This window comes from Siniperca chuatsi, linkage group LG21, assembly GCF_020085105.1.
Source record: "Siniperca chuatsi isolate FFG_IHB_CAS linkage group LG21, ASM2008510v1, whole genome shotgun sequence".
Taxonomy (NCBI): Eukaryota; Metazoa; Chordata; class Actinopteri; order Centrarchiformes; family Sinipercidae; genus Siniperca; species Siniperca chuatsi.
The window spans coordinates 347,118-372,500 of NC_058062.1; the positions used below are offsets into that span (position 1 = coordinate 347,118).

General features: G+C 39.6%; 4 protein-coding genes and 1 long non-coding RNA gene across 5 annotated transcripts in view; 1 reads left to right on the forward strand and 4 right to left on the reverse strand.

The window, feature by feature from the left end:
• Positions 1-676: 676 nt before the first annotated feature.
• ifnphi1 (interferon phi 1) lies at positions 677-6,722 on the forward strand. Its single transcript, XM_044181772.1, has 5 exons — positions 677-1,841; positions 3,388-3,462; positions 4,891-5,043; positions 5,953-6,030; positions 6,381-6,722. Exons 1-5 carry the CDS (start codon positions 1,635-1,637, stop codon positions 6,489-6,491), a joined length of 624 nt encoding a protein of 207 aa, XP_044037707.1. The 5' UTR covers positions 677-1,634; the 3' UTR covers positions 6,492-6,722.
• LOC122869127 lies at positions 4,903-8,258 on the reverse strand. Its single transcript, XR_006376254.1, has 4 exons — positions 8,053-8,258; positions 7,797-7,863; positions 7,299-7,563; positions 4,903-5,039 (listed from the first exon to the last, which is right to left on the reverse strand). It is a non-coding gene; the product is annotated as an uncharacterized LOC122869127 (long non-coding RNA).
• A 3,292-nt stretch (positions 8,259-11,550) lies between these two features.
• On the reverse strand, positions 11,551-18,656 carry LOC122869126 (conoporin-Cn1-like). Its single transcript, XM_044181773.1, has 3 exons — positions 18,488-18,656; positions 12,437-12,516; positions 11,551-12,182 (listed from the first exon to the last, which is right to left on the reverse strand). Exons 2-3 carry the CDS (start codon positions 12,502-12,504, stop codon positions 11,747-11,749), a joined length of 504 nt encoding a protein of 167 aa, XP_044037708.1. The 5' UTR covers positions 12,505-12,516; positions 18,488-18,656; the 3' UTR covers positions 11,551-11,746.
• A 2,380-nt stretch (positions 18,657-21,036) lies between these two features.
• On the reverse strand, positions 21,037-23,505 carry LOC122869124. The gene is made up of 3 exons (XM_044181771.1): positions 23,101-23,505; positions 22,029-22,108; positions 21,037-21,771 (listed from the first exon to the last, which is right to left on the reverse strand). Exons 2-3 carry the CDS (start codon positions 22,094-22,096, stop codon positions 21,120-21,122), a joined length of 720 nt encoding a protein of 239 aa, XP_044037706.1. The 5' UTR covers positions 22,097-22,108; positions 23,101-23,505; the 3' UTR covers positions 21,037-21,119.
• A 190-nt stretch (positions 23,506-23,695) lies between these two features.
• LOC122869123 (ABI gene family member 3-like) overlaps positions 23,696-25,383 on the reverse strand; it is a 23,747-nt gene continuing 22,059 nt past the window's right edge. Inside the window, 1 exon segment of the mRNA XM_044181769.1 lies at positions 23,696-25,383. This exon segment is cut by the window's right edge and continues 63 nt beyond it. Within this exon segment, the coding sequence (XP_044037704.1) occupies positions 25,283-25,383 (101 nt within the window). The 3' untranslated portion in view covers positions 23,696-25,282.

A 25,383-nucleotide genomic window follows, 5' to 3' on the forward strand; every position in this document is an offset into this window, starting at 1 on the left:
TGTTCACATGAAGAACTGTTAAACACTATTACTTTTAGTAGCAGTGCTGAGAAAACACTGAGTTAATAAAGTTTACGCGCTTCATATATAATATAACATGAGATCAAACTTTATTACAGCTTTCACACTGTTGACTGATGCCAGTTTTTTCAGCTGTGTCCTCTTGTTTCTTCATCGATGAGCTGTATCGATCTGTTCTTCTGTAACTTTATTATTGTTGTGTTGCTGTCGGAGATCAGTGTGTGTGCTCTCATCTGAGAAACCAAAGTGACATTTAAAGCTGAATGTTTGTGTGAACACGGCATTTCTGTCATAAACACATCAATAACAACACAAATACATAGTGACGGGCAGTTTAGAGCCGGATATATGTAACTGCATAACAAAGATATAATAAAGTGCATGTACAATAATACATATATGACGTAAACACTTCCTGCTTTTCAGACGTTACAAAGTGCTTCACAATAACAGCATGAAATACACTAACAGGAAACAAACAAACCATGTGGACACATTTAATCTAATGCAGCGTCTTATTATGTATCATATATATTATATATGATATATTAGATATGATAATCCACGTTATTCATAACATAAATACACATCTACTGTGGATCAGGCTTTGTACATGTTACGCACACACACACACACACACACACACACACACACACACACACACACACACACACTGGTGTTGTCATCAGAGACAGTTTCCTTGACGACCAGAAAGTGAAAACGAGGCAAAAGAAAGAGAAAACGAGGCTGACGTCAGCTGTCACTCAAACTCCAGAGAAGAAGGAAACAGATGAGATGATGCCTTCAAAGTAAAAGCATTACATTTATAACAACACAGTCTGCGAACACTGCGCTGAGTTTGGTCTTTCTGATTCGCACCTTCAGTATATTCATATCGCACACAAACGCTCAGGTTTCATCTGTTCAGGGAAAAACTGCATCTGTGCTGTTCTGGTGGTGAGGAGATGAAGCGGCAGCTTTTATTTTGTAGAGCCGTGTGACGCTGTGCTCTGAGGCGCTGGTTTGAAAAATGAAAGTGAAGGGACTTCCACACTAAATAAACTTCCCACATTAACGGACGCAACAATACTCCATTCACAAAATATACAATATAAAACTCTTTATTTATTTTTACAATATTTATCTCATAATTCCTCTTCAAATGATTATTTCATGATCTGACGTCTGTTTGTGTATCAGATGTCAAACAGTGAGCTTCACTTTAAAGTCTGATTCTGCTGTTTTTACACTAAATATCTTTAAACTGAACTGATATCAGAATTAAATCCAAATACAATGAACAGATTTCATATTTTCAGCAGAAACAACATTTATTTAACACGTCGGGCTGCGTGTTTGCATGAAATGGGATTTACAGATTATTATTATCATTATCATTATCATTATTATTATTATTATTATTATTATTATCATATCATTATTATCATCATATCAGTGGTGGAAAGAAACAAAGTACATTTACTACAGTAAGTACACTTCTGAGGTACTGTGTGTGTGTAAAGTGGGAAAGTGAGAGTAGAAACACAGCGGGGCTTTCTGTCTTTCACTCTGCTCTGTTTTCTCTTTCCTGTCTGGAATACAAGTTCAGCAGCATGTTGGAGACAGCGACACACAGCAGAGCTCAGTCTGCAGCCACCATCACCACCACCACCACCATCATCACCGCCACCATCTTCATCATGTTCAGCTGGACCGGCCTGCTCTTCGTCCTCTGCACCCTGACTCCTGCGCTCTGCTGTGATTGGCTCAGACACTACGGTCATGTGAGCAACAGCTCTCTGACTCTCGTCCAGCTCATGGTGAGTGCAACCATAGCACACTGACACAAGGTCCTGGAGGAGCTTCCAGGGGGCCTTGAAAACTTTCCAGGAGTCTTTGAGGGTGTTTTGGGGGTCCTTAAAGAGGTTCAGGGTACTTCAACATGTGCTCAGAGTCTCTGTCAGATCCTCGAGGGGGTTTAAATAATTCTTTACACACTATATAAGTTTACATCTATCAATGCATATTAAATATATATATATATATATATATATATATATATATATATACTTACATAAACATAAAATAGATCATGTATGTTAACACATGTGGACGGATGTTAAAAATAGACTCTATATATTTACATATACAGACACATATTGAATCCAACTCACGATGAGAACGAGACTCTGACCTTTCTGAAGTGGGACGAGCAGAGGAAGCTTCAGATTAAGAGTCAGTGTGACAGGAGGAATGATCACAGACAATAATAACTCTGTAACATACAGACAGACGTGAGACTGTTAGTTACGTGAGAGAGTCTTAAAAAACTCTGCACTGGCCCTTTAAGGGGCTGTCGACTCGTTAGTAGCATCTAGTGGAGCTTTAAGAAACTACAACAGCAGAAACACCTGTCTCCTCCATTACAACCACACAAAGTCTGACATATGTGCGTGTATCAGCATATATGCTGTTAATGGACTGTATATGTTTATTAAAACTTTATTATATGTTTACATATACTGATTATAATAAAACTTTATTATATGTTTACATATACTGATTATAATAAAACTTGATTATATATGTTTACATATACTGATATATAATAAAACTTTATTATATGTTTACATATACTGATTATAATAAAACTTTATTATATGTTTACATATACTGATTATAATACAACTTGATTATATATGTTTACATATACTGATATATAATAAAACTTTATTATATGTTTACATATACTGATATATAATAAAACTTTATTATATGTTTACATATATTGATATATAATAAAACTTTATTATATATGTTTACATATACTGATATATAATAAAACTTTATTATATGTTTACATATACTGATTATAATAAAACTTTATTATATGTTTACATATACTGATATATAATAAAACTTTATTATATATGTTTACATATATTGGTGTAAAGTTAAAAAAAAGTTTCATTATATATTTACATATATGAACCAATAGTTAAAAATAAAAAAACATATCTTTACATATGTGTAAAAACTCATTCAGGAAACGTTCATACGCACAGATTTGATCTTAACTTGTGTGTTCGAGCAAATTTAGTATTTTGTCAGATTTCTTTCTTATTTTAAAAATGTGTGTAGGTAAGAAAAATAATTAGGAGTGGTCCGTATCGGTCAGGACGTAAAGGAAATGTTTCTCTTGTTCGGTTTTTACAAACAAATTTAAGGGAAATGAAGAAAACATTGGTAAAAGAGCCCCAAAGTTTCCAACATCTAGAGTGTGGCACCACTTCAATTTCCAGTGGTTTGTAAAGTGTGTGATGTGGTGAAATGAAGTGACATCTTATTGTGTCTTTAATGTTTCAGGGCGGTCAGATGACTGAAGAGGAGAGTCCAGTTTCCTTTCCAAACAAACTCTACAAACACATACAAAAGGCAGAGGTAATAAATCTATCAATCGATCTATTTCTCTATGTGACATTTCAACTGCTTTCATCCCTCGCTCTTCAAATGCTTTCACTGCTTACATGTCGAACTGACAGTTTCACTGCTTTGTGCTCTTATTCGTTAACTGCGAGTTGTCTGTTTTCAGCGATTACACTTCAACTGACACTTCAACTTTACTCAGCGCTTACACTTAAATTAGCACTTCAACTTCATTTAGTGCTTACATTTAAACTGAAACTTATCTCAGCCCTTTTATTTCAACTGCCACTTCAACTTCTTTCAGTATTTCAAATGTTTACCTGCAGATTTTCAGCCCTGAGCGCACATACATGTCCGTAAGATAATATTTCTGTTTCTCGTCGTATATTATTATTATTATTATTCACGTTTATAACGACACACTTTATTATTATTATTATTCACGTTTATAACGACACACTTTATTATTATTATTATTCACGTTTATAACGACACACTTTATTATTATTCATGTTTATAACGACACACTTTATTATTATTATTCACGTTTATAACAACACACTTTATTATGATTATTCACGTTTATAACGACACACTTTATTATTATTATTCACACGTTTATAATGACACACTTTATTATTATTATTATTCACGTTTATAACGACACACTTTATTATTATTATTCACACGTTTATAATGACACACTTTATTATTATTATTCACGTTTATAACAACACACTTTATTATTATTATTCACACGTTTATAATGACACACTTTATTATTATTATTCACGTTTATAACAACACACTTTATTATTATTCATGTTTATAACGACACACTTTATTATTATTATTATTCACTTTAATAACGACACACTTTATTATTATTATTCACACGTTTATAATGACACACTTTATTATTATTATTCACGTTTATAACAACACACTTTATTATTATTATTCACGTTTATAACGACACACTTTATTATTATTATTCATGTTTATAACGACACACTTTATTATTATTATTCACGTTTATAACGACACACTTTATTATTATTATTCACACGTTTATAACGACACACTTTATTATTATTATTCCTGTTTATAACGACACACTTTATTATTATTATTCACACGTTTATAATGACACACTTTATTATTATTATTCACGTTAATAACGACATGCTTTATTATTATTCACACGTTTATAACGACACACTTTATTATTATTATTCACACGTTTATAACGACACACTTTATTATTATTATTCACGTTAATAACGACACACTTTATTATTATTATTCACACGTTTATAACGACACACTTTCTTATACAACCATATAAACAAACTGTAGCTGCCTTCTGTTATGTTGATGACATCAGCTCTGTCAGCCAATCAGAAAGCTAGAATTCACACCTGTCTCTCTTTCTCTCTCCAGGTGGAGTCCCAGCTGGTTTTCATCAGAGACAGTCTGGAGCTAATTCTTGGTCTCTATCGCCATGACAACCTCTCCTCTGCTACCTGGGATACCGACAAGACGGAGCACTTCCTGTTGTGCATCCACAGACAGATAGATGGACTCAACAGCTGTGTGAGTAGACAGACAGAGAGACACTTCAACTCCTTTCAGCTCTTTACTTCATCTGATACTTAAAGTGCTTTCAGTGCTTATACTTCAGTCAACAGTTCAACTGACATCTTTTCACACATGGACTTACATCAACTCCTTTCAGTGCTTACACTTCAACTGCCAGTTTAACTTCTTTGAGTACGTACACATCAGCTGAAACACTTAAAAACACAACTTAAACTTCAAATGTGCTGAAATTGTGCTCAGACATCAACTGGCACTAAACTTATTTTAGTGCTTACACTTTTTATACTTCAGTCAACGCTTCAACTGACATATTTGAGTTTTTACACGTGGACTGACTCCTTTCATGACTTACACTTCAACTTCTAGCTCCTTTTACCACTTACACCTCAAGCAACACTTTAACTCCTTGTGTGACACAACAGCCCTTCTACTTCCGTCATTACATTTTTACACTTGAACAGACACCAACTACTTTCAGGACTTAGCCTGCAACTCACACTTCAAACTCTTTTGACAAATTACACTTTAAGTGACATTTCAACTGACACTTAAAGTCCTTTTAGTACTTACACTTTCTAGTGACATGTAATGCCTTATATTTCCCCGAACATATCAAGTGACTTCTTATGCTTCAAACTTCAAGCTCCTTTCACTACTTCAACTGTCATGTCAATGCCTTTCACTGCTTACACTTCAACTCCTTTCAGCAGTTTTACTTAAACAAATGCTTTAACTTAACTCAGCTCTCACACTTAAACTAAAACCTCAGCATTTTCAGTATTTATACTTCAACTTCTTTCAGTGCTTCCACTTCACAAACAGCTTCATTTCCTTTTACATGTTCAACTTCAGGTTTTGCCTCCAACCACAGACAAACAATCTGACCTGTGTTTTTGTCTTCAGGTGTCGACTAACAAGCAAGCAAACTACAAACTGAAAAAATACTACAAGAGACTGGAGAAAAGCACTCTGTACCGCACTGTGAGTACAAGCACTGTTGTAGTACTGACTGTAGTTCTGTGTACAGGGTGAAAGTATTGGTACTGACTGTAGTTCTGTGTACAGGGTGAAAGTAGTAGTACTGACTGTAGTTCTGTGTACAGGGTGAAAGTTGTAGTACTGACTGTAGTTCTGTGTACAGGGTGAAAGTATTGGTACTGACTGTAGTTCTGTGTGCAGGGTGAAAGTTGTAGTACTGACTGTAGTTCTGTGTACAGGGTGAAAGTAGTAGTACTGACTGTAGTTCTGTGTACAGGGTGAAAGTATTGGTACTGACTGTAGTTCTGTGTACAGGGTGAAAGTAGTAGTACTGACTGTAGTTCTGTGTACAGGGTGGTAGTGCTGCGTCCTGGGAGCTGATCAGGAAGGAAACTGAAGTGCACCTGGAACGGTTGGCCCTGCTGGTGGCCCCCATAGCTGCAACACTTCATCACCAACACTGACACATCTCATCAGTCTGTCTCACTGTCTCCAGCGTTTATTCTGTCTCTCTGTGAGAGTTTCTATTGTCAGTCTATTTATTTATTTATCATTTATCGTTTCTATTTATGAACAAAGTGCTCATCTTGTATTTATTTATTTATTGAACTCTGACAGTTTTGTATTTACAGACTCTGAGTCTGATTTTACTTGAAAAATTTTGATAACGGACCACAATAAAGACATTTCATGCATCTCAGTGTTTGGTTAATAATACACACAGTAAAACGCTGTGTGAGCGTGTTCATGTTCATGTTCAATGATGTGTTGACCTCATGAGGCGCTGCAGTATCGGGCTGCCGTCATAAGTCTACAGGTGACACCATCACTAACTCTGACCTAACCTACCTTTAAACTGCATTTAAATCCTCCTCTGACCCAATCAAAGAGCAGATATGTGGCGGCTTGACCGGTCTTATATTTTACCCCCCCATAAAGGGTGGGATTGTAGGAATAAGGAGGAGCAGAGGTGGTAACAGTGTTATGGCTGCATAATAATAATAATAATAGACATAATGAACATAAAAAATAAACTCAACATTAGCCATGACGTCAGGGCTGCGTTTAGGTGTAACAAAATGGGTCCTAAAGGCCAAATTCAAAAGCAGTGACACCTCTGACTGTAAGCAGTTCGCTGCGTTTGGAGGTGGTCATTAAAGGCAATTAGCTACTGTACTTAGAAACATAGCATTTCCTCGAGGTGTGAAATGAACTCCTTCTATAGCTCAGGACTGTCATGTCTACTGTGAGGGTGCTCGATCATAACACACCGCTGACAGGTTTCCTGGCCTTGTCGAGCTTCACCGGATTGGCACCAGGTCTTCCTCCATCATGTTGACCAGCTTGACGCTGCTGACCTCCCCATGTTGTTGCCGCCACAGTGGATGATGAGGACATCCGGTGCTACTCTTCCTCGCAGGGACTGGGACAAGAAGGCGAGAAGGCCTTTCCACCACAGTCCACTTCAGCCAAACCTGCAGACACGGACGTCCAGCACGCTGAGGAAGCTCCCCAACGTCTCTGCAGATCTCACCACTGAGCCACGGTGGTGGTGGAAAATAAGTTAGTGTAGTAAATGCTTCAGGTAATGAAAATATAAAGTTAACTATAAAGGGTGGCTCAGTTTCTCATGTTTACAATATTATTATGTCACATCTGTAGGAAAAAAGGAACAAGGAGCAACACTTCAAAATATAGATGACAGTCTTTAACATTGTTGTTGTCCTTTGAAGACAGACATTGTAAAATCAGCCGAGACTGGTGCTTACAGTTTATGCTAGCTTGTAGTGGCAGGCGTGGTGGAGGCTGCGCAGGTGGCCATGACCTCAACAAGGACTGAAAGAAACAAACATCTTGTAACAAAAATAAAAATGCCTTTCTTTCTCACCAGTCATCTCTCACACAGCGATAATTCCATATTTAAAAAACGTTGAGGCATTTTAAATCTTGTGTAGTAACGTTATAATCTCAATAACAGATAAATCATTATTTCAAGTTTTGTTGTATAGTTTCAGGTTAACTTACCTCAAGAGTAAGCTGAGTAATCTCAGTCAGCGGCGCTCCCTCTCCTCGGCACCGTGCGCACGCGAGCAGGAGTGAGGGAGTTACTGTGGTTAGTCTGGTTACTGTGGTTACTGTGGTTACTGTGGTTACTGTGGTTGGTGTGGTTACTGTATTTACTGTGGTTACTGTGGTTACTGTGGTTAGTGTGGTTACTGTATTTACTGTGGTTACTGTGGTTACTATGGTTACTGTGGTTAGTGTGGTTAGTGTGGTTACTGTGGTTAGTCTGGTTACTATAGTTACTGTGGTTACTGTGGTTAGTCTGGTTACTGTGGTTGGTGTGGTTACTGTGGTTAGTCTGGTTACTGTGGTTAGTGTGGTTAGTCTGGTTAGTGTGGTTACTGTGGTTAATGTGGTTACTGTGGTTGGTGTGGTTACTGTGGTTACTATGGTTACTGTGGTTACTGTGGTTACGGTGGTTAGTGTGGTTAGTGTGGTTACTATGGTTACTGTGGTTAGTGTGGTTGGTGCGGTTACTGTGGTTACTGTGGTTGGTGTGGTTACTGTGGTTACTGTGGTTGGTGTGGTTAGTGTGGTTACTGTGGTTACTGTGGTTGGTGTGGTTACTGTGGTTACAGGGACGCCCTGTCTGTCGCTCTGAAACTTTGTCGAGATTCCCAATAAGAGGTATTTAGGTTAGTATGATGTAAAATCATGAATGTAATTTTACCTTAGTGCTGAATTCTAGTAGCTAATTTAACATCATTTTACGTTTTTGGTTATTTTGCCTCACTTTGCTCTTCAATTTCACGTCTATGACAAATTTGACAAAATTACAACTTTTACTGTGATTAAGACAGGTTAGATCAGATTAATTAGGCTCAACAATAATGTGACGCTAGAACCGCTACTACAAATTTGAAAATCAAATCATCATCATACATTGGTGTTTATCCCAGCTCTTATTTATCAGACAGTGCCATTGGTTAAAAGCTTATTTAAAAAACGTTGAGGCATTTTAAATCTTGTGTAGTAACGTTATAATCTCAATAACAGATAAATCATTATTTCAAGTTTTGTTGTATAGTTTCAGGTTAACTTACCTCAAGAGTAAGCTGAGTAATCTCAGTCAGCGGCGCTCCCTCTCCTCGGCACCGTGCGCACGCGAGCAGGAGTGAGGGAGTTACTGTGGTTACTGTGGTTACTGTGGTTACTGTGGTTACTGTGGTTGGTGTGGTTAGTCTGGTTACTGTGGTTACTGTATTTACTGTGGTTACTGTGGTTACTATGGTTACTGTGGTTACTGTGGTTAGTGTGGTTACTGTGGTTAGTCTGGTTACTATAGTTACTGTGGTTACTGTGGTTACTGTGGTTGGTGTGGTTACTGTGGTTACTATGGTTACTGTGGTTACTGTGGTTGGTGTGGTTAACAGACAGTGCCATTGGTTAAAAGCTTCATTTAGCTGCCCAGGTATCAGAAGATGAATTGCCTTTGTAGTCTTATCAGTAAATATGTATGAAAGCATGTCTGAGAACTCTTCCCTCTCGTCTATTTCTAGGCTGGCTTTCTAGTTTAACAAAATCTAGTTTGTTTGTTTTCTGAATCCACTGTCTTTGAACAAAATGTTTTTCTCCTACATTTACTTTTCATACAGTGTTTGTAGATGTAGCTACGTGCCAACCCTCCATATCATCCTCTAAGGGGCAGGATGTTGGAAAATGTGGTAAAATACTCAATATAAGCACAAACATATTCATTATTGACCGTTATTATTAACTTGGCGTTTCATCTATACATGCTTTAAAGACTTTTTGGACATTGTTGCTGACGTGCTGACGTGCTGCGTATTGTCTCATTTCCGGTCACCAGTGTTTGTGTGTTACTGGTATACTATATTTTTGCTGCTCTAGCTCATCACAGTTAATGTTGTTCGATTCTTCATTTTATTGACTATCTGCTATACATTCAAACGTACACTAGTTCTGCTCAAGCGCTCATAGCTCTCCTTTCAGCGACTTTCTCGCTAATCCCACAGTTTACACGCTATTCATTTTTGCTAGCTACCGTTCTTTAGCTTAGCAGCTAGCGATGGCTTCTGTCTCTTCCTCTCACTCTCCTGCTCGGTGTGTCAAATGTTTAGCTATTCCTCTGCCTCCTTTAGTGATAATGGTACATGTAATAAATGTAGTTTTATTTGTAGCATTGGAGGCGAGGCTTAGTGAAATGGAAACACAGTTTCGCACCATGGGAACTCAACCATTAGCTGCTGTAGTTAGCCAGTCCCCAGTAGCCGGTGCTTTCCGACCAGAGGTAGCTCCTGTTAGCCATCTCCCGGCAGCTCCCAAGCAGCCGGGAAACCCGGGAGGCTGGGTGACTGTCCGAAGGAAGCATAGCTCTAAGCAGAAGCCCACGGTTCACCACCAACCTGTTCACGTTTCTAACAAGTTCTCCCCAGTCAGCGACACACCTGCTGAGAAACCAGCTCTGATTATTGGCAGCTCCATTTTGAGAAACGTGAAGTTAGCGACACCAGCGACCATAGTCAAATGTATTCCTGGGGCCAGAGCGGGCAACGTTGAATCCTATTTAAAACTCCTCTCCTGTGGAACCAGGTCCCAGTTTGTGTTCGGGAGGCAGACACCGTCTCCACATTTAAGAGTAGGCTTAAGACTTTCCTCTGTGATAAAGCTTATAGTTAGGGCAGGCTCAGGTGAGTCCTGAACCATCCCTTAGTTATGCTGCTGTAGGCCTAGACTGCCGGGAGACTTCCCATGATGCACCTCTTTCCTCTCTCCTCCTCTCCCTCTCCATCTGTGTGCATTTTTATCCCATTACTGCATGTTACTAACTCGACATCTTCTCTCTCCTGTAGTTTTGTGCTTTCTCGTCTCTCTCCTCTCTCCTTCTGTTGCTTTCAGCAGGTATTTCTGCCTCCAGAGCTGCAGAGTCTGGATCTGTGGTTGTGGGCCGCCTGCTGCCCCCGTGTTCCTGCTCGACAACTGCTACTACAGTTGTTGCAATGAGCTAACTTCTGTTATGAATTGGCGCTATATAAATAAAACTGAATTGAATTGAATTTAAAGCGATGACCCCTGCGGTGGGTGATGTCACAGAAGCCTACTCATAAAATGCACCGACACCGGATCTCTCTCCAAACTAAACTGAGAAGCTGGCAGCGCTGGCTTTAACCTGTCCAGACCTACATTGATAAATATATGTTGTTCTGGGTTCTTTTGGTTTTATTCATGAAATCATTTGTATTTATTTAATATTGAGCACATTGGCGTTCCGTAGTTTGGCACCTCAGACCGAGTTGTTTGTTGAGAATGTATTTTCTTGAGTGAACAGGCACAAACTACACTCGCGTTCACAGAAAATAAGCTGCAGACATTTAACCAACTATTTCTGCTTACCTGTTATTTTATCTTTATGCATGTTTCCAGAGTTTTTTCAGTTTTTAGATGAATTTGTTTTTGTAAAAACCAAAATGTGTTTTATCACATGAACATTTAGTAGAATAGATTAGATTCAACTTTATTGTCATTACACACAGTCAGTACAAGGAAATGCAGTTGAGCACCAGACGGTGCAAACAGCGGCATATAGAGATATATAAAGATCAACTAATGTCGAGAATGAAGAGTGACATGATGAAATTAAAGTAGACTTCAGTGTAGTGAAGCTTCATTTAATGCACAGTAACTGGTTCACTCACTACACTTTCCAGTGTCGCTCGCTCAACACTGCCTGTATCTTGATGACAGGTGTGCAACTGTCTGACATGGTGGCTCTGATGGTAACAGCTTCGCCTTTGTAAGTCAGACCGCCATGTTTAGCTTGACCTCTGACAAACCCGTTCTCTGTGTTGTAATACATTTCTTTAAAAAGGCTTGAATCACACACTTTATTCTCGTCAAAGACTCCCACTGCGTACCAGTTAGAGAACGCGTTGAAGTCATAGGGAACGGAGAACATGATGGCCATTTTTCCATCACATTTCTTTGTGGATTCATTCTGCAGATCGTAAGTGAGGACTCCAACAGATCCGCATGCTGCGCGAGTAGTCTTGATGAACAGAGAGCTGCCAGATTCAGAGGGACCGAGTGTTGGCGGAAAAGCCTTCGCACAGGATCCACTGACAATGGACCAACTGGGGACAGAAAGAAGACAAAAGATACTTTGTTCAGATGGATATCAGTTTCATTTCACAGCATTCAGTTCAGAGAAGTGTTTAACCTAGCTTAGCACAAACACTGGAAGCAGGGGCAAACTGTTAGCTCTAGTAAAAGAGAAGAGATACACCTGTTATCTGATATCAGCCCTCTAAATCTGGGCAAAGGAAACATTTAAAAAAGCTTCCTGTGACGTAAGAAAAGACACAGTGAAACTAAAGTGTGAACTCACCTCGGGTTACACAGGGTGTACGCAGAGCACTTATTCTCAAGCTCAATGGTGCACTGGCGACGGGGCATGATGTCTTCAACCTGCAGGGAGACAGCAGGAGACACTTAGGTCTGTTTTTCAGACTTCATGTGCGGAAAGTGAAAGTGAAATGTGAGCCGTTCCTCAGCTGTGTGAAGACAACACTGAATGTTTCTGAGGACTGATGTGATGTCTGATCAGCTGCAGACTGAACGAGCTGCAGGGATTCAGATGAAGAGTGAATCCAGTAATTCAGCCTGCTCATGACGAAGCAGTGCATCAATCACACTAGTTAGTTAGTTAGTTAGTTAGTTAGCTGGTTGGTGACCTGTGAAGCTAAAATCAACATCCAAAAGCTCTCTGATAGTTTCTATTTGGTCACTGTCATGGTGGAAGAAGATTTCAGATACCACACTGCAAAAACACACGTTTAAACTCCTGCATTTAAACATTTAAGTACAAGTATTATCATCACAATGTACTCAAAGTACGTAGTTTACTATTTACATCACCTGTTTCCCCTCGCTCTTCTTCTTCCTCTTCTCTGCCCACCAAAAACAGCCACGCACCCTCTGCTGTCACTACCTCCCCCTTGTGGACTGATCATAGTGCTGCTATCTGGAGCCCGGATCCCTCTAGTGCCACTTTTAACATTACTGTGGTAATTTCGGATGGGTCCTTCGTGTGAAACAGACACAGCCGACACAGCAATAATAATAACTTAATAAAGATCCGGGCCAGAACCCTACCTCCAGTCTCAACCTCAAATCTGAAGCAGCATAGACTTTTTAAGATGGCTCTTCGCAATGTAAGATCCCTCTCTAACGAAACATTTTTTTTAAATGATTTTATCTCTTCTACTGATTTAGATTTTATGTTCTTAACTGAATCCTGGTTACGTCCTGGTGATCAGTCAGCTGGCTGAATTGTGCCCTCCTGATTATGACTGCTTTAGTTGCCCTAGGGTCTGTGGTCGAGGTGGGGGCCTTGTTACTGTCTATAGGAAGCTTTTAAAGTGTAACCTCATAGCTTGCAATGATTTTTCCTCCTTTGAAGTGCTCATGTTTAAACTCGGTGGCCCCCTGCCGGTCATATTTGCTATTATTTATCGCCCCCCTAAACCAGCTGGCTCCTTCTCGATGGAACTCCCTGAGTTTTTATCCAGTCTTTTTGTAAATTATGATAGAATTCTTCTTTGTGATGATTTTAATATTCATGTCGATGACTCCTCTAATGCCCCTTGCTGCTGATTTTTTAAATATCACTAACTCTTTTAACTTTCAACAATATGTGTCTGGCCAAACTCATTCCTGTGGCCACACCTTAGACCTAGTCTTTACTTTGGGCCTGAAAACCCCATCTGTGGAAATCAGGGACATGTTTGTATCTGATCACCTATGTATTGTTTTTAACTGTGAATTAGAGGCTGCTAGTACTATCTTATCTCGCTCTAACTACACACGCGTCCTTAATGAGCATAGTGCCTCAAAATTATGTACACTGTTCAATTCTCCTGGCAATATGTTTCCCGATTCCTCCAACACCAACGATTTGGTTGATTATTTTAACTACCCGTATTCTTCAACCTTAGATCTCATAGCTCCTCTGAAAAATAGACAAAACTCAAAGACTAGAAAACAACCATGGTTAAATGACAGTATTCGAAGCTGTAAAAAGAAATGCAGAAGAGCAGAATACAAATGTAAGAAATCAGGTCTCCAGGTCCACTTTGTGGCCTTGAAAGAGTTATTACTCCTTTATAATAGGATGGTGAAGGATGCAAGAACATGCCATCTTTCTGCACTTATTTCTGCCCATCAACACAACCCCAGAGTCCTGTTAAAGACTGTGGATCAGTTAGTTAACCCTGCCTCTCCTTGTGCCCCTGCTGAGTGTGGTGCTGATTGTGAAAAGGATTGTATTGCGCCCCTACAAATTACAAATTATTTTTAACAGCTCGCTGTCTACTGGCTGCGTCCCTGATTTCTTTAAAACTGCTTGTGTCCAGCCAGTCCTAAAAAAAGCTGGGCTTGATCCCACCCTCCTGGATAACTATCGCCCAATCTCCAAATAGCCTTTTATTTTGAAGATCCTCAAAAAACTTGTATCCAAGCAGCTTCTTGCTGCTGTGGAAAACAATAATACCTTTGAAAAGTTCCAATCTGGCTGTCGTCAGCACCACAGCACTGAGACAGCCCTCCTCAAAGTCACCAATGACCTTTTAATGAATGCAGACGCATGTGTTCAATTCTTGTGCTGCTGGACTTAACTGCTGCCTTTGACACAGTTGATCATGGCATTCTTTAGACAGACTGAGGGACTGGGGGGGCGAATCTGGCTCTGCACTAGACTGGTTACTGTGGTTGGTGTGGTTAGTGTGGTTACTGTGGTTGGTGTGGTTAGTGTGGTTACTGTGGTTACTGTGGTTACTGTGGTTGGTGTGGTTAGTCTGGTTACTGTGGTTAGTGTGGTTACTGTGGTTAGTGTGGTTAGTCTGGTTACTGTGGTTACTGTGGTTACTATGGTTACTGTGGTTGCTGTGGTTGGTGTAGTTAGTCTGGTTACTGTGGTTACTGTGGTTACTATGGTTAGTGTGGTTACTGTGGTTGGTGTGGTTAGTCTGGTTACTGTGGTTAGTGTGGTTACTGTGGTTACTGTGGTTAGTCTGGTTACTGTGGTTACTGTGGTTACTATGGTTACTGTGGTTAGTGTGGTTACTGTGGTTACTGTGGTTGGTGTGGTTACTGTGGTTAGTCTGGTTACTGTGGTTAGTGTGGTTACTGTGGTTACTGTGGTTGGTGTGGTTACTGTGGTTAGTGTGGTTACTGTGGTTAGTGTGGTTAGTCTGGTTACTGTGGTTAGTGTGGTTAGTGTGGTTAGTCTGGTTAGTGTGGTTACTGTGGTTACTGTGGTTGGTGTGGTTAGTCTGGTTACTGTGGTTAGTGTGGTTACTGTGGTTACTGTGGTTGATGTGGTTACTGTGGTTACTGTGGTTACTGTGGTTGGTGTGGTTACTGTGGTTACTATGGTTACTGTGGTTACTGTGGTTAGTCTGGTTACTGTGGTTGGTGTGGTTAGTGTGGTTAGTCTGGTTAGTGTGGTTACTGTGGTTATTGTGGTTACTGTGGTTGGTGTGGTTACTGTGGTTACTGTGGTTACTGTGGTTGGTGTGGTTACTGTGGTTACTGTGGTTACTATGGTTACTGTGGTTACTGTGGTTGGTGTGGTTACTGTGGTTACTGTGGTTACTGTGGTTACAGGGACGCCCTGTCTGTCGCTCTGAAACTTTGTCGAGATTCCCAATAAGAGGTATTTAGGTTAGTATGATGCAAAATCATGAATGTAATTTTACCTCAGTGCTGAATTCTAGTAGCTAATATAACATCATTTTACGTTTTTGGTTATTTTGCCTCACTTTGCTCTTCAATTTCACGTCTATGACAAATTTGACAAAAATACAACTTTTACTGTGATTAAGACAGGTTAGATCAGATTAATTAGGCTCAACAATAATGTGACGCTAGAACCGCTACTACAAATTTGAAAATCAAATCATCATCATACATTGGTGTTTATCCCAGCTCTTATTTATCAGACAGTGCCATTGGTTAAAAGCTTCATTTAGCTGCCCAGGTATCAGAAGATGAATTGCCTTTGTAGTCTTATCAGTAAACATGTATGAAAGCATGTCTGAGAACTCTTCACTACAAGGTTTTTATTGGTAGTTGCGGATTGTATTGCGCCCTTTTACAAATTTTTTTTAACAGCTCGCTGTCTACTGGCTGCGTCCCTGATTTCTTTAAAACTGCTTGTGTCCAGCCAGTCCTAAAGAAACCTGGGCCTGATCCCCCCCTCCTGGATACCTATCGCCCGATCTCCAACCTGCCTTTTATTTACAAGATTCTCGAAAAACTTCTAAGCAGCTTCTTGCTGCTGTGGAAAACAATAATACCTTTGAAAAGTTCCAGTCTGGCTTTCGTCAGCACCACAGCACTGAGACAGCCCTTCTCAAAGTCACTAATGACCTTTTAATGAATGCAGGCATGTGTTCAATTCTTGTGCCACTGGACTTAAGTGCTGCCTTTGACACAGTTGATCATGGCATTCTTTTAGATAGACTGAGGCACTGGGTGGGCATATCTGGCACTGCACTAGACTGGTTCTCATCTTATCTGTCCAATAGGAAATTCAGTGTCAGCATTAATAACTTCATGTCATCCTTTTACCATATCAAGTACGGTGTGCCTCAAGGTTCAATTCTGGGACCAATGCTGTTCTCCTTATACATGCTTCCTTTGGGTGATGTCATCTGCAGACATGGGATTTCTTTTCATTGTTTTGCAGATGACACACAGTTGTACCTGCCTGTCAAGCCCACTGACCTCAGTACGCTGAGTTCTCTGCAGGACTGCCTGTCTGACATAAAACACTGGATGTCGATAAGTTTTCTTCAGCTCAACTCAAATAAAACAGAAATCCTTGTTATTGGGCCCCAACACATCACTAAACAAATACTGCCATCTACTGGTGACCTGTCACAACATATCAAGCCTGTTGCAGGAAACCTCGGTGTCCTGTTTGATAGCAGTTTATGTTTTGAGCAACATATCACTGAGCTCGTCCAATCATGTTTCTATCACCTCAGAAACAAAAATCCGATCTATTTTAAATCTCAGTGATGCAGAAACTGTTGTACATGCTTTTATCTCCTCACGCCTCCATTACTGTAACAGCCTGTTCACTCGTCTTAATCTAAAAACTCTGACAGACTGCAGACTGTACAGGACTCAGCTGCTCGACTGTAAACCAGGACCGAGAGGTACGACCCCATCACACCTGGTTCAGCCTCTTTACATCGGCTCCCTGTTGGTTTCAGGATTGATTTTAAGATCTTATTGATTACTTTTAAGGCTCTTCATGGGTCCAGACTGTATTTTAGACCTTGTAATCCCTTGTGAACCTTCACGTAGTCTGAGATCTTCGGGCAGGGGTCTCCTGTCTGTTCCTGAGTCCAGGATGAAAACTAAGGGGGACAGAGCTTTTGCCATCAGGGCCCCGAGGCTCTGGAACAACCTGCCCGAAGACATTAGGCTGTCGGAGTCAGTGTCTTCTTTTAAGTCTCGTCTCAAAACACATTTTTATCTGAAAGCAGATCCTGATTTTACCTGAACTGGCTGTATATTTTATTGCTTTTGTGTATTTTATTTCTTTATATTTCTCCTGTTGTGAAGCACTTTGTACTTTGTTTTGATAAGATAAGATAAATAAAGTTTTATTATTAGTATTATCAAAAGTGAAAGTACTCATGTACTTCGTGTTCCCTGTGAGTGTTCTGATATATCACTGGATAATTATCACTGAGTCATTAACCTGTGAACTGCATTTTAATGTTGTAGTTAGTGGACGTGACGCTCATTTATATGTTTGTGGTAGAAACACGTCTTTGAGGTCTAAAATGTTTCACCTGACGCTGGCCTTTCACCTGCTCTGCCAAACCTGTGAGAGGCTCAGACTGCAAACACGAAGGTGGAGACTGGATCCTGCTGTTTGGATGAGACACTGTTGGAAAGACTGTTGTACAAGCAAAAGCTGTGCAACCACTGCAGTCTGTTTCCTGGCCAGTCATTATTAAATGCATTCATACAACAGAGAGACTGCGACCAGCGCTGAAGCGAAAGTAAAGTTACAGATATTTAAAAATGACTTTGCTACAACAACGAGAGTAAATGTAATTATTTACTTCCATCCTATCGGTCAACAGGAAGCCGGGAGTTGTTTCTGTCTGGAGGAGAATCAGGGTATAACCAGTGCTCCCAGCCTCTCTGTCCCAGTATAACCAGTGCTCCCAGCCTCTCTGTCCCAGTATAACCAGTGCTCTCTGTCCCAGTATAACCAGTGCTCCCAGCCTCTCTGTCCCAGTATAACCAGTGCTCCCAGTCCCAGTATAACCAGTGCTCCCAGCCTCCCAGTCCCAGTATAACCAGTGCTCCCAGCCTCTCTGTCCCAGTATATCCAGTGCTCAAAGCCTCTTACCTGCTGTGGAGCCAGATGGAGCTGATCTTGTAGAGCTGATGGTCTTCAGTGAGCCGCTGAGACAGAAGGAAGCTGCTGCCGTCGCTCCCGTCTCTCTTTTATAGTCGACAAATCGAAACGAAGCTGCGGCGATGCTGAAGTGTGGAACTCCCCACAAGGTTTCTTTCTTGCTTCCTGGTCAAAGGTTTGTGCAAACAGCTCAAACAGGTTTCTTCCTGGTCAAAGGTTTGTTTGGGGAGTTTTTCCTTATTTTGAATCAAGGGTCAAATTAGTGATTTGGGGCTTTTTCCATAAAGCTGCCTTGAGTCTGTGTGAATGATTCATCGTGTGTTGAGGTTTTTATTTAATTATTCACCCAAAAGCTGCTGCTTTTTCAAAAGTCGGCTAAAATATGTGTCAACAGCTCAAACAGGTTTCTTCACACAAAATGTCGTCCGACTCCATCAGTCCTGCAGCCAGAGGAAACTGTGTTCATTAATCATTAAAATCAATAATGGGAAGCAATTATATTAATGTGTTTAATAAACAGAAGCAATGATATTAACGTGTTTAATAAACAGAAGCAATGATATTAACGTGTTTAATTTACTGTGAAGTTAAATGTGATTTAATAAATCAGGAGCAGCAATTTACTGAATCTGTGAAGGTTAAAAAACAAAAAGTACAACGCTAATAAAACATGCAAAACTTAATTCAAAGATTCATTAATTTATTGATCATTTGAAGAAACAATAATGATGTAACATTAATAATTTTACTTTATTATTAACAGTAATAATACTTAATAAAGTGATGAAATAAACACGTCTTCAGTCTGTAGTTTGTGTCTGCAGCCCTCAGTGCAGCCTGACAGGCACTCAACAACCAATCAACACACTGTACAAATACTTCATTACAAGCCAAAGTCCTGCATTCAATATCTCACTGAAGTAAAAGTACACAGGTGTAATCAGTAAAATATACTAGAAGTTTGTTTTAACAAAGAAAAGATGTGAACTTTCTTTAAATAAAAACTCTAAATCAAAACTGTTAAACTTAAAGGAAGAAAAAAGCGTAAAAGACAAAACCAGGTTTTAACTGATTAATAAATGTTTCTGTCAACTTAAACTTTTATAAGTTTAAATATAAGTTTTATAGATATTTTCACCTTCTTGTTGGAGACGAATAAATTCACGAACACGTTTCAACCTTTACAGGAAAATATGTGGTTTGTGAAGTTGGGCTGAATAAATTAAACATTTGTCATTAATCATCTAATTTCCAATGAATCAATACGTGACTCATTCTGCATGTATATTATGTGTGCAGATTTTTCCCTTCCTGTTTCTCTCTGTGCATCAATAAAGTTTGATCTTCATTTCTTTTTATTATTTATTATTTATTTTCTTTATCTGTAAAATGATCTGAAACCATCGACTTTGCTTTGAAATTGTGATGAGAATTTTTTACTATTTTCTGACATTTTATAGACAAAACGATGAGTTGAAAAAATAATCAGTACATTAATCAATAATAAAAATAATTTTAAGAGTAGGCTTAAGACTTTCCTCTGTGATAAAAACTTATAGTTAGGGCTGGCTCAGGTGAGTCCTGAACCATCCCTTAGTTATGCTGCTATAGGCCTCGACTGCCAGGAGACTTCCCATGATGCACCTCTTTCCTCTCTCCTCCTCTCCCTCTCCATCTGTATGCATATTTATCCCATTACTGCATGTTACTAACTCGACATCTTCTCTCTCCCGTAGTTCTGTGCTTTCTCGTCTCTCTCCTCTCTCCTTCTGTCGCTTTCAGCAGGTATTTCTGCCTCGGAGCTGCAGAGTCTGGATCTGTGGTTGTGGGCCACCTGCCCCCATGTTCCTGCAGAGTCTGGATCTGAGAGTCTGGATCTGTGGTTGTGGGCCACCTGCTGCCCCCGTGTTCCTGCAGAGTCTGGATCTGTGGTTGTGGGCCACCTGCTGCACCCGTGTTCCTGCAAAGTCTGGATCTGTGGTTGTGGGCCACCTGCTGCCCCCGTGTTCCTGCTCGACAACTGCTACTGCAGTTGATGTAATGAGATAACTTCTGTTATGAATTTGCGCTATATAAGTAAAACTGAATTGAATTGAATTTAAAGCAATGACCCCTGCGGTGGGTGATGTCACAGAAGCCTACTCATAAAATGCACCAACACCGGATCTCTCTCCAAACTAAACTGAGAAGCTGGCAGCGCTGGCTTTATCCTGTCCAGACCTACATTGATAAATATATGTTGTTCTGGGTTCTTTTGTTTTTATTCATGAAATCATTTGTATTTATTTAATATTGAGCACATTGGTGTTCCGTAGTTTGGCACCTCAGACCGAGTGTTTGTTGAGAATGTATTTTCTTGAGTGAACAGGCACAAACTACACTCGCGTTCACAGAAAATAAGCTGCAGACATTTAACCAACTATTTCTGCTTACCTGTTATTTTATCTTTCGCAGCATGTTTCCAGAGTTTTTTTCAGTTTTTAGATGAATTTGTTTTTGTAAAAACCAAAATGTGTTTTATCACGTGAACATTTAGTAGATTAGATTAGATTCAACTTTATTGTCATTACACACAGTCAGTACAAGGAAATGCAGTTGAGCACCAGACGGTGCAAACAGCGGCTTATAGAGATATATAAAGATCAACTAATGTAGAGAATGAAGAGTGACATGATGAAATTAAAGTAAGACTTTCTGTCTTTGTGGGCCAACGGGGATTAAACCTTTCTGCTGTGGTCTGAAATAAAACTTTTGAGGAGGTGACGCCACCGTCTATACGGGAGTATTTGTAGCCGACAACAGCACTTCCGTAGCGGCTTTTGGACTGGTAGCTTAGCTCACTACACTTTCCAAGTCGCTCACTCAACACTGCCTGTATGTTGATGACAGGTGTGCAACTGTCTGACATGGTGGCTCTGATGGTAACAGCTTCGCCTTTGTAAGTCAGACCGCCATCTTTAGCTTGACCTCTGACAAACCCGTTCTCTGTGTTGTAATACATCTCTTCATAAAGGCTGTAATCACACACTTTATTCTCGTCAAAGAGTCCCACTGCGTACCAGTTAGAGTACAAGTTGAAGTCATAAGGAACGGAGAACATGACGGCCATTTTTCCATCACATTCCTCTGTGGATTCAATCTGCAGATCGTAAGTGAGGACTCCAACAGATCCACGTGCTCTGTGAGGAGTCTTGATGAACAGAGAGCTGCCAGATTCAGAGGGACCGAGTGTTGGCGGCAAAGCCTTCGCACAGGATCCACTGACAATGGACCAGCTGGGGACAGAAAGAAGACAAAAGATACTTTGTTCAGATGGATATCAGTTTCATTTCACAGCATTCAGTTCAGAGAAGTGTTTAACCTAGCTTAGCACAAACACTGGAAGCAGGGGCAAACTGTTAGCTCTATTAAAAGAGAAGAGATACACCTGTTATCTGAACTGATATCAGCCCTCTAAATCTGGGCAAAGGAAACGTTTAAAAAAGCTTCCTGTGACGTAAGAAAAGACAGTGAAACTAAAGTGTGAACTCACCTCGGGTTACACAGGGTGTACGCAGAGCACTTATTCTCAAGCTCAATGGTGCACTGGCGATGGGTCATGATGTCTTCAACCTGCAGGGAGACAGCAGGAGACACTTAGGTCTGTTTTTCATGTGCGGAAAGTGAAAGTGAAATGTGAGCCGTTCCTCAGCTGTGTGAAGACAACACTGAATGTTTCTGAGGACTGATGTGATGTCTGATCAGCTGCAGACTGAACGAGCTGCAGGGATTCAGATGAAGAGTGAATCCAGTAATTCAGCCTGCTCATTAGTTAGTTAGTTGGTTAGCAGTGCATGAAAGAAGATCACACACTAGTTAAACTTAGTTAGTTAGCTGGTTGGTGACTCATGTACTTCGTGTTCCCTGTGAGTGTTCTGAATATCAACATCCAAAAATGCTCTCTGATAAAGAGAAAGACTGTTGTACAAGCAAAAGCTGTGCGACCACTGCAGTCTGTTTCCTGGCCAGTCATTATTAAATGCATTCATACAACAGAGAGACTGCGACCAGCGCTGAAGTGAAAATTACAGATATTTAAAAATGACTTTGCTACAACAACGAGAGTAAATGTAATTATTTACGTCCATCCTATCGGTCAACAGGAAGCCAGGAGTTGTTTCTGTCTGGAGGAGAATCAGGGTATAACCAGTGCTCCCAGCCTCTCTGTCCCAGTATAACCAGTGCTCCCAGCCTCTCTGTCCCAGTATAACCAGTGCTCCCAGCCTCTCTGTCCCAGTATAACCATTGCTCTCTGTCCCAGTATAACCAGTGCTCCCAGCCTCTCTGTCCCAGTATAACCAGTGCTCTCTGTCCCAGTATAACCAGTGTTCCTAGCCTCTCTGTCCCAGTATAACCAGTGCTCTCTGTCCCAGTATAACCAGTGCTCCCAGCCTCTCTGTCCCAGTATAACCAGTGCTCTCTGTCCCAGTATAACCAGTGCTCCCAGCATCTCTGCAGCCTGTCTGTCCCAGTATAACCAGTGCTCTCTGTCCCAGTATAACCAGTGCTCCCAGCATCTCTGCAGCCTCTCTGTCCCAGTATAACCAGTGCTCCCAGCCTCTTACCTGCTGTGGAGCCAGATGGAGCTGATGGTCTTCAGTGAGCCGCTGAGACAGAAGGAAGCTGCTGCCGTCGCTCCCGTCTCTCTTTTATAGTCGACAGATTGAAACGATGCTGAAGTGTGGAACTCCCCACAAGGTTTCTTTCTTGCTTCCTGGTCAAAGGTTTGTTTGGGGAGTTTTTCCTTACTTTGAATCAAGGGTCAAATAAGTGATTTGGGGCTTTTTCAATAAAGCTGCCTTGAGTCTGTGTGAATGATTCATCGTGTGTTGAGGTTTTTATTTAATTATTCACCCAAAAGCTGCTGCTTTTTCAAAAGTCGGCTAAAATATGTGTCAACAGCTCAAACAGGTTTCTTCACACAAAATGTCGTCCGACTCCCTCAGTCCTGCAGCCAGAGGAAACTGTGTTCATTAATCATTAAAATCAATAATGGGAAGCAATTATATTAATGTGTTTAATAAACAGAAGCAATGATATTAACGTGTTTAATTTACTGTGAAGTTAAATGTGATTTAATAAATCAGGAGCAGCAATTTACTGAATCTGTGAAGGTTAAAAAACAAAAAGTACAACGCTAATAAAACATGCAAAACTTAATTCAAGATTCATTAATTTATTGATCATTTGAAGAAACAATAATGATGTAACATTAATAACTTTACTTTATTATTAACAGTAATAATACTTAATAAAGTGATGAAATAAACACGTCTTCAGTCTGTAGTTTGTGTCTGTGGCCTGCAGGTAGCACTGCAGCCCTCAGTGCAGCCTGACAGGCACTCAACAACCAATCAACACACTGTACAAATACTTCATTACAAGCCAAAGTCCTGCATTCAATATCTCACTGAAGTAAAAGTACACAGGTGTAATCAGTAAAATATACTAGAAGTTTGTTTTAACAAAGAAAAGATGTGAACTTTCTTTAAATAAAAACTCTAAATCAAAACTGTTAAACTTAAAGGAAGAAAAAAGCGTAAAAGACAAAACCAGGTTTTAACTGATTAATAAATGTTTCTGTCAACTTAAACTTTTATAAGTTTAAATATAAGTTTTATAGATATTTTCACCTTCTTGTTGGAGACGAATAAATTCACGAACACGTTTCAACCTTTACAGGTAAATATGTGGTTTGTGATGTTGGGCTGAATAAATTAAACATTTGTCATTAATCATCTAATTTCCAATGAATCAATACGTGACTCATTCTGCATGTATATTATGTGTGCAGATTTTTCACTTCCTGTTTCTCTCTGTGCATCAATAAAGTTTGATCTTCATTTCTTTTTATTATTTATTTTCTTTATCTGTAAAATGATCTGAAACCATCGACTTTGCTTTGAAATTGTGATGAGAATTTTTTACTATTTTCTGACATTTTATAGACAAAACGATGAATTGAAAAAATAATCAGTACATTAATCAATAATAAAAATAATTGTTTGCTGCAGACCTGATTTATATTTTAACTCCTACAATAAATGAATCAACAGTTAACTGAGATTTAGGGCTGCAACTAATGATTATTTGTATTACAGAATAATCTGCTGATTATGTTTCCAATAATAATAATAATAATAATAATAATAATATAATCATAAAGGGCCCAAGATGACATTTTTAAATTGCTTGTTTTATCCAAACCCCCCAATATTCAGTTCACATCACAGAAAACAAAGAAAACGTTTTTACTGAAATGATTTGAGTCGATTAATCGTTTCAGCTCTGATGGGATTTAAAGGAAGTTTAACGATCGCATCAGATGTCAAAGTGAAGAAAGTGACATCGTGTTTGCTGGAGAAGTGAGTTTGTTATTCTATTATTAATTACCTCCCTTATTGTGTGTGTATATATTTATTTTATTTTAAGTTGTTGGCGATGTGCATTGATGCTGTATCATTGAAAATACAAGTTTCCTATAAAAATACTTTTTATCTTTTTTGTTTTGTTTCTGCAACTTTAAGAAGCTGTTTTTATAAAAATTATTTTTTCTTTTAGTAAAACGGTGAAAAAGTAAAAACTTAACTCAGTTTGACTGAACTTGTAGTTACGGTGTTTTACCTCTGTGGGGCAGCAGAGGAGCTAAATTAATCTCACACTTCCACAGACTGTAAAATCTCCATGGCAACAGTGAACAACAAAACAAACACTTGTGGAGCCACAGAGAGGGGGCGGGGCTTCGGTCTAGCCACACGATTGGACGTAGTTTTCAGGGAAGTAGCCTCTGTTGCCGTTGAGAAGCCCCTCACACCAGCCATCGTCATGGCGATGTGTCAGGTAGATGA